At 30.7% G+C, this 12,465-nt stretch overlaps 1 protein-coding gene across 1 annotated transcript in view; it reads left to right on the forward strand.

Moving 5' to 3' along the window:
• The window catches only part of LOC112509182 (cytohesin-3-like), a 21,970-nt gene extending 9,641 nt beyond the window's left edge, over positions 1-12,329 (forward strand). The window contains exon 4 of the mRNA XM_025114037.1: positions 12,159-12,329. Coding sequence (XP_024969805.1) covers positions 12,159-12,329 — 171 coding nt within the window. The remainder of the gene's footprint in view (positions 1-12,158) is intronic.
• The last annotated feature ends 136 nt before the right edge of the window (positions 12,330-12,465 follow it).

Below are 12,465 nucleotides of genomic sequence, written 5' to 3' on the forward strand. Positions count from 1 at the left end.
TATTAAGCTTAAATTAAATATAATAAAAAAATTATATAAATTATATAAAAATGAGAACTTTTAAATAGTTGATTTGATATTAACATTGATATATTTTTTTTCAAATTTTTATAATATCTTCAAATTTATATTTTATTGAAAAAAATCATTATCGCTTTCTTAAAAACACATAAAATCGTATTATAACATCGACAGAGACAAATAATAAAATAAAACATTAAAATCGAGATGTGTCTCGCTGCATTGTGTGAGTACTTTTCTAGTTATATTATAAAGTATTTGGATGAAACTCTTAAAAACCATTTTAAATGCATTAGATACTATTTAATGATACATATTATTTAAAATTCAAGGTTACAAGTAAATTATGCATGAATACAAATTTAGAAAATAATTTAGAAAATAACATTCAAGATAACAAGTATATATATAACATCTTAGATAAAATCATACAACACATATTTAGAAAATAATTTACTTTAGAGCAGATATGTTATATTTTCTTTATTCTTTTTAAATTTGAAGATTTCTCCATTTACTTACATAGCGAGCGAAATGCCATATGCTCCAAATACTTTGTGTATCTATGGAAGTATCGTTTTCCCAACTCCCGTTTTATTTTCGCAATCTGAAAAGGGTAAATTTAGGTATCATGATCCACATCTTGACGAATAACATGATATGTTATCTGTTGCCATTGATTGTGCTGTAAGAGTAAATTTCATCAGCCACAAGAGTCGTGACGTAGTAGTTGAGGCTTAAGGGGATGCGATGGAATATCCAATCTGTCTCAAGTTCGGTTCCAAACGTTCACAACAATTGTGGTCATTAAATTTATCAGAACGGATTACTGTAGACAATAAAATATAAAATTTGTTATTAACGTAAGAATAATATACAAAATTAGTGTTGGATTGAAATAAAGAATGATTTTAAAGTAAAACGTCGTCGTAGGGAGTTTCTATGTAGCTTCTTTTGCCCTTTTCTTTTTATGCGTTTGGGTCCCTCTCCCTCTCAATTTATTTCATTCACCAACTCTTTTTAGAGTAACATATTTATGAATAGTTTTATTTTAAACATGACGTGTAAATATTTTGTATTTTTTATAATATATATAAATATTTAAAGTATGTTTGTTAGCCGTTTAAATAATTTAATGGGACTCACAGTTTATTAGATCAGCTATACATGATTGTTTAGTAATGACTTAATGATATAAAAAAATGGCTTATTTATTAAGCTTATTGGGTGGAGCTTTATACAGAAAACCAAGCTTTTAGAACATTGCTCCTCCCATTAGAAAGCACGCTCCTTAAATAGATGAAAAAGACCTCCCAAACATAAACTTTCTCGATCTATATCGACAGATTAATCCATATACACAGTTTCATCCACACATAATTTAATGGAAAACCAACCAACCAAACAGCCTCTTATTTGGATTTAAAATAATCTTGTGAGCAAATTTTGATTTTTGTTCCTATGATTTCGTCTATGTGGTTTAGACTGTCGTCTCTATAATTCCCAATTTATTGTTATTTTCATCCGTAAACCATTCCTACCTTTAAGTACAGAGGATTAAAATGGTAAAGGATTGTAAATCACAGGAACCGAAACAATAACAAATTGTAAATTATAATAACGAAAATAACAATGAATTATAAACTACAGAGATGAAAACTACAATTTTTAAACCATAGGAAAGAAAATCGCATTTTTTTAACAAACCACATAGACAAAAAAAAAAACGTAATTTACTTTAATCTTTTACTTATTTATGATCGAGTGGCTTCTTCTAAATTACGGACACAGATCTCCTATTCCATTATTGTCTATCGTTAACACGAATATATATAATTAGAGAGAGAATATAAACTTGAATAAAATAAATATAAAATATTATAAAAATATGAGATATTTTAATATTTATTGGTTAGATAAAGATGAAACGTATGATTTTAGTAAACACAGAGAGAGAATCAACCAAGTTACAATTTGCATTTTTTTTCCTTGTTTTTAGGGACTCCACTACATAGATATTTGAGTAAACAAGAAATTTGGTATTTGGGTTTTGTCGAAAATAACCCATTTTGTTCTTACAGTTTCGAAATTATAAGATGGTTTTCACGATTTGTTAAAACGTCCATATTTGGTCTATGTCTCTAACAGTCGTAAAAAGATTCTGTTAAAGGACATTTTCATCTTTCTATTGATTTTTTTTGTCTTTTAGTCGGTCAAAATCGATTTAATGATTTGGTCTCTATGGTTTTTTATTGGGTAAATAACGAAAAATGGATAAAAAGACGAAAACACCCCTCATTTAACATGATTTTTAACCGTCGTTAAAGGGAGAAACCAGATCTGAACATTATTGCAAACCATAATGGTCATCTTGTAATTTCGAAACTTCAGAGACAAAAAGTGTTATTTTTATCCCTCCTTTTGCTGCTTTGTTTTGTTGGGGGTGTCGTGTATATATTTTTGTTGGGTTTCGGTTGTGGCCTCCCTCTCTTCCATGACTTGTAGATGGTGGGTTGGTTTACGTTTTGCTGGGCATTGTGTTATCGAACTTGTTTTCTCTGGTTGGTTTTAATATATTGCCGTCTTTTAAAAAAAGTGTTATTTTCTAAAATTCATAGAAACCAAATTTGTAGTTTACTCTAGATATTATATACTGTTTCCTAGTTCTTGAGACATATTGCAGAGTTTTTGATCTTATCTAAGCATTTTTTTCATGTCAAATTTATAGGTCAAACCAAGGTTGGGTCCCTGGGAGAGGGGAGGGTCGGGTGTACGTTCAGGGCCCACAAGGATTAGGGGTCTAATTTTGTTTTTGATATATAGTAGTAGTTTAAAAAAATAGTAATTTAAATAATAAATTCTAATAAAGATGGTCATATTTACCAACAAATTTATCAAATATTTTGAAAAGAAGTAAATATGACTGATGCTTCAAAACTTGTGTTACGTTTTGAGTTACGACTTTTGGATTGAATTCAGGAAGTTTTCTTTGAGGAGGTGTTTGGTTAGAGGTATTAAGCAGTAATCAATGAGAATGAAAATAAAAAAAACTGTGTGATTTTCTGTAAGATAATGAACTCATTCCTCCAGAAACTCAAAATTTCATTTCTGGTTAAACTGGAGGAAATAAAAATTTATTTTCATTTCTCAACATGAGTCAAACAGACTTTGTAAGTTTAGTAATTTATAACATGTCGAAAGAGGGACGGGTTTACTATGTAATTAGGGGGGAGGGGATGGCCCCATTAAAATAATTAAGAAAAAGAATTTTCTTAGGTTAAAAACAATTTTTTTTAACTTTTTATCACGTGTTCTGCCAGTGATTTCTGACTCCATCAACCAAAATAAGTACCTCAAAATCAACAAAAAGAACTTATGAAATCAATTGAAAAATCCCTCAAAATCGATAAAAAAAAAATTTAGAGGGTGTTTGGTTAGAGGTATTAAGCAGTAATCAACGAAAATGAAAATAACATAAATTTTTGGTTTTCTGTAGTATAATGGGTTCATTCCCCCATAAACCCAAAATTTAATTACTGGTTAAACCAGGCCGAGGGATGAAAATTTATTCCATGTCATTTTCATTCCTCATCATGAGCCAAACAGACCCAGAAATCTTTCGAAATCAACCAAGAAAATTTTAAAAATATCTTAAAATAATAAAATTAAACTAAAATGTATCTAACGACTTTACAAACCTTTAATTTATCTGATCATTTTATTCTTATGGTGATGAGTTCACCGATTTGAATCATTTCGGTGCCTCTAGTTGTTCTCCTAACTGTTACTTTAATGGTCCAATGAGATTGTTGTGCAATAAAGGAATGTTTGAAAGTCATATACATAATTAATTAAAATAAATGTGGGAAAGCAAATTATGTTTGGATGTGCTTTTTTGCTACTTTAAGTTGAAACAATAAATTATTATAGTATAGTATAGTATTGAGTAAGTGACAACTTTTGATTATTTAATGACATAATTAAATAATACATGTAATTTTATTTTACTATTCTCATTTTAATTATTTGACCTCTAAATAACCAAAAACACACACACAAACACACACACACACACACACACACACATATATATATATATATATATATATAGACTTGGAATCATGTGAGACCAAAAGTTTTTCATGAGACCTGTAAGACCAATTCATAACCCTTGGATTAGATCTACAATCTGAAAATTCATAATCACAAAATTACCACGAGACTTCTCAATAATCACAAAATTGTTACCGTGCAACTTTAGACTATTAGATCATTAGCTTATAAAAGTTGATTAATGAACATAAATTAGTCTTACGGGTCTCAGAAAAATCATTGGTCTCACATGAACCCAACCTCTCTCTCTCTCTCTCTCTCTCTCTCTCTCTATATATATATATATATATATGCATGTTTTTTAGAATCAATATCATTTACAGAGGCGGAACACAAATGGACTGGATAAGCAATAGTGGAGGTGTCAAAAGAATTTTATACTTAAAACCAATAGTGGATGAAGAAAAATATTTTATAGGGGGCATGTAGCAATGTGTTGTGTGCATGTAGCAGGAAGGTGGAAGCAGCAAGCGCTAAGCAGGAACCAGGAAGAAGCAGTGGTTGCATAGCAGCCGTGGAGTGGATGAAGGTGAAGTCGTGGCCTCGTGGGAATTGGGATGGACTGTTGGAACTTGGTAATGGAAGGCTAAATGAATTATGGACTTAGTAGTGGGGCCTTCATAATTATTTTATTGGGGGCTCAATCATATAAAGTAAAAACTATAAGTAAAAAAAATTAGGCTTTCTAGAATTTATTTTGTTAGGGGCCCAAGACCCCAATCCCTTCAACATACATCCGCCACTGCTTAAAACCTTAATGGACTAAAGATATTTCAGTCTATCCGAAAAAAAGAAGCCCAAGGGTCAAGGCTCCTAAAAGCCCCTATCGCCATCCGTCCCTACTCCCTAATCATATATAAAGTTAAATTGATTCACTTTTTGTTTTTGACAAGTTTGTTATATTTTATATTAATAAGTTTGATCTTAAATAAATAAAGATACTTAATGATTCATAATTATATACACATATATATAATTTTTCTAATTCAATAAATAAATCTATATAGGAAAAATTAATTAAAATAGTCATTTTTGGCTTGTAATTTTACTCATTAGCCATTTCTCTACACGAATTATCGAAATGTTGGTCCACAATTGGTAGGATTTGTAATTTGCGTAGGTGTCAAAGTGTAAAAAAAGTTTCTAAACCAGATTCTCAATTGTAAGGACCAAATATATTAATTAGGTATTGGCCCGCAAAATATGTCCACAACATGCGGATACATTTTTCCAAATTTACATATTTGGTCTTCGTAATTGCGAACCTCGTTTAAAAACTTCCTTTTTCCTTTAACAGTTTGATCTCTTCGTAAATTACAAACCTGCTACTTGTAAACCGAGTGACATTTTGGTAATTTCTTGAGAGAAATGATTAAGAGGTGAAACCATGCGATAAAATGGCTATTTTAATTAAAAAAATTATATAATGCTTTTAAAAGAAGAAAATACCTATTTATCTCCTTGTATTATTTGAAATATATCAGATAAAATTAGTATGTATAAACAACTGATTTATAAATAAATAAATAAATAAATAAAAAATTCGTGAAAAGGATTATCATAATGTTCGTGTAAAAGTTTTACTCAAACTATTATATTATTTTAGGAGTAAATTACGAATTCCGTCCCTGTGGTTATATGATAATTATATATCAAGTCCCTCAAGCAAAATAATTATAAGCTTGATCACTGTGGCTTCAATTTTGTTGTGGATTGGGTCTCTACCTCTAACTCTATTAACTTAGTTCCATAAGAGATCATTTGGTCATTTTCTTTTCATTTAGTTCTTTAGAAGTAAAAAAAAAAAAATATATATATATATATATATATAGTTTATGTATTATTAATTATTAATATTATATATTACTAGAAGAGTACTCGCGTAATGCAACAAAACATATCTCGATTTTAATGTTTTTTATATTATTATTTGTTTCTGTCGATGTTATAATACGATTTTTATGTGTTTTTAAGAAAACAATAATGATTTCATTCTTGAATAAAATATAAATTTGAAGATATCATAAAATTTGAAAAAAAAAATATAAATGTTAATATCAAATCAACTATTTAAAAGTTCTCATTTTTATGTAATATTATTAATTTATTTATTTATTATAATTTAATTTAAGTTTAATAATAAAATAATTTATTTTTGGTTTAGTAATATAACATTTTATAAAGATAATAATTAAATATTCTGTTAGAACTCAATAATTATTCTAATTATATTTTAGATTTTTTATATTTAAACTGAGATGTTTATCATGTATTTGATTATGTTTATATGCAGTTAGTTACACGAATTCAGATATGAAGCTGTAAGAAGTTGTACTTGTTGGGTATTTGGTTTGTCCCACATAGACCAAATCTTAAGATTTCAAGTGCCTTATATCACCAAGGCCATACCTAGTGTCAAAATGCCTAACTATCTAGTTGGGTTCACTACATATTAAATATCAAGAGGGCCTTAGGCCTGGGGTCTCATGATATCGTTAGCGAGATGGCTTGGTGCCAGGAATCGGTGTGCGGCCGATACTCGGCTCTGTCCGACGGTTATCGTCATTTAACCGACAGTTAAAGTGCATACGACATACTATAAATGCTCCCTCCATTTCTCGTTTTTCACAGACGAAAATACCGATTCGACGGGTTCAAGTATCTTTCTTGAACGAATTGTTGTATCCTCTAGATAGACGTCCAATTCACCGGACGAATTTCTGTCTAAGGACACTGCTTTTGCAGGCCTCAGTCTTACATCTGTTCTTCATCGGATTCACATCTACACAGTCAAGTTAGTCATCGAATTCCAACTTATTTCTCTGTCATTATGCTTTTGTAATCATATACGTATATATGATGCTGCTATATATATATATATATATATATATATATATGAATTTATGGTTCTGTTTTGAATTCAATATCGTTGTGCAAATAAATTTTCATTCCTGTATCTAAGTCATAACAGTACTTACGCACAATATACTTGTAATCTTGAATTTTAAGTAATATGCATTAATATAAAAAGTAGTTTTTAAAAATTTTTGTAAAATGCTTTATAATATTGTATAAATATATGCAACCACACAAACATAGAGATAAGGTTTCTCTTTTTACCCAACTTTTCCTTGCTGGCAACTACCTCCGATCATCTTCTCCGGTTCCCACCCCTCTCCCTACCACTACAACGTTCCCTCCACACCACCGAGCACCGCCATGCCTAAATTTGCAAAACCGGGTAACAGAACATGATCAAAATTGTGATTATATCCAATTTGGAGAATGAAATGAAACCAGATCGAGGATGAGAATGAGACAAAACCAGCTCTAGATCGAAAATGGGTAGAAACCAGATCTAGATTTGCAGGGCCGTCCCTGGGGGAGGGCGGCACGGGCGCACGCCCAGGGCCCAAAAATATCAGGGGCCCAAAATTTTCCCTTAAAAACAATAATAGTCTAAAAGAATTTAATAAATTAAAAAAACTCAAAAGATTGTAGCATATAACAAGAGATAAAAAGAATTTAGTAGATAATAAGAGCCCAAAAATATATCCACTAATTACATTGAAGAAGAAAATAAAAATAATTAATTGGTTATTCATTATATGTTATTGTTTATTATCTCTCTAACTTTTTTTTATCTTCAACAAGGTCCAATTATATTGGTTATTGATATCTCTATATGCTTGACTGTTTTCGTACTTCAATAATTCAACATTAAGATCATGTGCTGGCTATTACTATATATTTTTGCTGAATATTTTTATCAAATTCTACTTCTACTGGTTATTGTTGTTTGGTTATGTTGTTCTAATTGTTTTTGTTGACTATTGTTATCAATTTTTGCTTTTACATAAAATATTTTACTATTGTTTACAATCAATCTATTGTTCTTATAATTTATAACGTGTTTCATAGTTTTGTAATTAATCAATAAATTTTTTCTACTAGATGTATAAAGTAATATATCTTATGTATGTCATGTTCCATAAACTTATAATCTTATCATCTTATTTTAGACGAGCAAAAAAAGAAGAAAAAATAGAATTTAAATATTTTCATCAATTGTTTGACTTATGTATCTTTCATTAAGATTCCACCATACCACAATATTCTATTTAAGTGTTCAAACAATCATTTGTTAAGTTTGCATATTATATGTTTAATGCATTATTTATTCTTATTGGATCTCAATAAATCATCTTTTCTTTCATATTCTTATTGATCATCATTTGTCTACTTGTCTAAAAAAACATTGATAATCTTCTTTATTATTGATCTTTCATTGACTCTCACGATTACTTCATTCATAGGATTATCTTTTGCATCAAAATAACATATATTTCTTGTTATTAACTAAAAAAATTCTTATTTTTTATAAAAACTTATCTCTATAGTTTCTATACTCTTGGTTACAAATTACCTAATAATAAGTACGTAAATTTAAGTACTCTCTTATATATCTATAATAAAAATAAATAAGATTTCTTTCCTCAGTAAATTATTAGCATTTCTTGTACTCAATTTTATACTAATGAAAAACATTTATTGAATTTTTTTCGTACTTACAAAGGGTCACTACAAGAAAAGTGAGTTTTGACGATGCGTTTTTTAGCGATGACATGTTTCCGCCACAAGTTATAGGACGACATGCTGTTATATACTATTTCTGATGATAAATGGACTTTTTAGCCACTACAAAAGTCGTTGCTAAAATTCTTGTTTCTTGCAGTGGGCCTTGTTTATACATTCACCCAGGGCCTATAAAATTTCAGGAACGGGCCTGTAGATTTGCCGTGGTTTGGATCGAGATTCCACTAAATGGTTTGGATTTATCATGGTTTGGGTCCACGTGTAGTGGACCAAAGATAATGATTAATGAAGACATGAAAAGGGAAGGGATGAAACCATCGATCATCAACGCCGGCAGGAGGTGAAGCCACCATAAGTTTACATAAGTTTGGATGGAGTTGATAATCTTATAGAAGTTTGGATCCCTTCTCACACCTCGTCTCAAAAAACTTGGATGAAGCTCATCGAAAAAACATGAAGCATAAACCTACATTTTACGATTTCTTTTATTGTCCAAGATGCAAGTGATTTCATGGAGATGAAGATGGAGGCGGTGACGAGTAACGGGGCTGGGGCTGGAGATCAGCAGGGCAAGCTGGCTGGATAAAGAGATCGACAGGAGAATCTTGCCGAAGAAGGTAATCGACATGAAAAGCTAGCCGGAGAAGGAGATCGACGTCGGGGTCTTGTGGGGGTGGCATGCCCTCTGTTTTGGGCGGGAGGTTGGGGAAGAAGCGGGAGATCGTGGGAATGGGATGGTTGGACACATGTCATCATCTTTTTGGTGCTTTAAATTGTTTTTTTATAGTTATTAATGAAAAGACTAAATTATCCTTCATTTAACAAAAGATGTTTTAAATAGGGGTGAGGATAGGCAGGTACCTGCCCTTTTTGACAGGAACCGGAACCAGAACCGGAACTGGAACCGGCGGTTCTTGAGATATTGGAACCGGAACTGGAACCGGTTAGAGCAGTTCTTGAATTTTTAGAACCGGAACCGGTTCCGGTTCCGGGTACCCGCTTCCTAAAATATTAAAATTTTGTTATTTAGAAATAAAAATATAATATTGCCAAAACACTAAATTAAATAAACAAGAATACAAATTATACGAAATAATAGTTCCAAATATTGTTTTAACGATTACAAACCATAATAGACTAATAGAAAATGTTCAAAGTTTAACGATTATATACTATAATTGTAAATTTTCAAAACTTAACGATTACATACTATGAACTGTAGTTTAGTAGAACTAGAAAGTAAATGAAGAATAAAGATGACCGCGTCATTTGAAGATGTAACTTAATATAAATTTGGTATTGAAAAAAATCAATTATTTTTTTATTGAAAAACAACCGCCAGTTCCGGGTACCGGCGGGTAACGGTTCCGGAGAACTGAGAACCGGAACCGGAACCGTTCTCAATCGGTTCCGTATTTTAGGAACCGGAACCGGAACCACTCATATCGGTTCCGGTTCCGCAAACGGGTACCCGATTCTACTATTCACCCCTAGTTTTAAACATAGTTATTAGTTTAGGGGACCAACTCACAACCAAAATAAAACCACAATGACTAAACTTGTAATTATTTTGTTTGAGGGACCCAATCTATATTTGTGTAAAACCGCAATGATATAATTTGTAATTTACTTTGTATTATATTATATGTAAATATATAAAGAGTATTAGCATCTCCAAAAGATGCTAATACTTGTAAATTACATTTTTTATTCTTGTGGTTTGTATAAAAATATGGATTTTGTTCTTGTGGTTTTAAATTTTTAGTTTTCATTATTCTGTTTTGTAAATCATTTCTATTTTCATTCTTAAAGTTAAAACATTACTTTTAAGTATGAAAGACTAAAATATAAATGAATTGTAAATAATAAGGATGAAAAAAACAATAAATATTAAATTATAAGGATAAAAAAAGATAATGAATTATAAAATATAAGAATGAAAATTATAATTTCAATACTTTAAGAATGAAAATAAAAATTTTAAACCACAAAGGTGGTATCTGGTTAGTTTGAGCTTGACTCCAAAGGTCAAAAATACCTGTAGATCTCATGTTCAAATTCAATGAGCAATAAAAATCGTCTTGTGGTCACGGAGGTTCAAATGCGATGACTCCGGGCTATCTATAAAACAGATGATCGCTCTGAAATTAATCGGCTCACATAACAGATTGAATATCCATGTTAATTAAAAAAAATAGAAATTTTCAACAAATGATATCAACTAAAATGTAATTTACTCATTATTTTATTAAGATAACACTTGCATGAAAAAAAGTAAATACATTACAAGCCACTCTTGAAGTGGGTTTCCTGACCAATATAACCCTTTAAAATATCAAAATTATATTTTTAACCCTTAAATGTAAAAGACGTAATTCGATATTAAAATACAATGTCTTTTTACGATCTTGTTCAAGTGGTGCCACCTGTATTTGTTACATCAAATGCATGAGCATCGGATTTTGATGTATTGATCGAATATCGAGCCAATGACCGAAATAAGTATTTCTAAACATTTCTAGTCGGTTTCCCGACCTCCGCAATGCTCTCAAAATTGTAGTTGAAATTTCAAAACTTGATTTTATGTTAACAAATGGTTAATAATAATTCCACTGATAGATATAATATAAAAAAATTGCGAAAACATCATATAAAAAAATTGTAAAAACGAGATTATATTTAGAAATGAGATTATATTAAAATTAATACATTGTAAAAATTAGATTATATAAAAAATACATTGTAAAAATGAGATTACATTAAAATTATATATTGTAAACTTACCATGACATAGACGATTACATTTCGGTAATGGAGATTGTATTAAGAAATGGAAATTGCATTAAGAAAATAAAGATTATATCAAGTAATGAAGATTAAAGTGTTGGTTTTGTGTTAGTAATATGAAATCTGAAGTGTTTATGTAGTGGGGTTGAGAAAGAAAAAAGACAAAATCAAATATTATTTTGTATTGGGAAAAAACAAAGAAGAAAAATAAATTGAGCCGGGTGGGGCCCTTACGCACCGTGCACCGGCCGGTGCGTAAGGGGGGTCACGGTGTGGTCAACCCTGCATGGCTCGGGTCACATCGGTCCAGCCAAATTTTTTTACAGTTTAATCCATGTACACATCAAACGGTGCTAATGGGATAACGGATGACCTTTTGCTAAAATTTTAAATTTTAAGGTTAAATTTTGATATTTTAGAGGGTTATTTTGGTCGGTGGGCCTCTTGAAACAAAGAAAAGTAAACCATGAGAAAATAGACTTGTATTTATGTTTTTTTTTTCTTTCTGTAATTCCATTTTTGTCCTGCCCACATTGTATGATGTGGTGTCCACGTGATGGGTTGAACTTGAGTTCTTAAATACCCGCCTCAAATCCAACGATTCCGTATCTCATCACTACACAAAAACGCAATTTCTGCAGCAGCCGGCTATCTCTGTACCAACTCCGCCATTTTCTACTAAGCTCACAAACAAGGCTATAATGGCGTTCGATCGACAGCGCTTGGAAGAAGGAAACACCGGCAAAGACGGATCAGAACTAAACGGAATTTCAACCGATGACCTTGCAGCGTTCTCCGGTTTACGAAGGTAAACAATTACATACTCTTCCTTGTCATAATCTGGAGAGAGAAAACAATTCATTTTAAGATGGTTGATCATGATCAGGTTCGAGAACGCTACAACAGAGTATATAACGGTATCAATTTTATGCAATTTTAAGTTGGGGG

Source organism: Cynara cardunculus (assembly GCF_001531365.2).
Source record: "Cynara cardunculus var. scolymus isolate 2C chromosome LG 3, CcrdV1, whole genome shotgun sequence".
Classification (NCBI taxonomy): domain Eukaryota; kingdom Viridiplantae; phylum Streptophyta; class Magnoliopsida; order Asterales; family Asteraceae; genus Cynara; species Cynara cardunculus.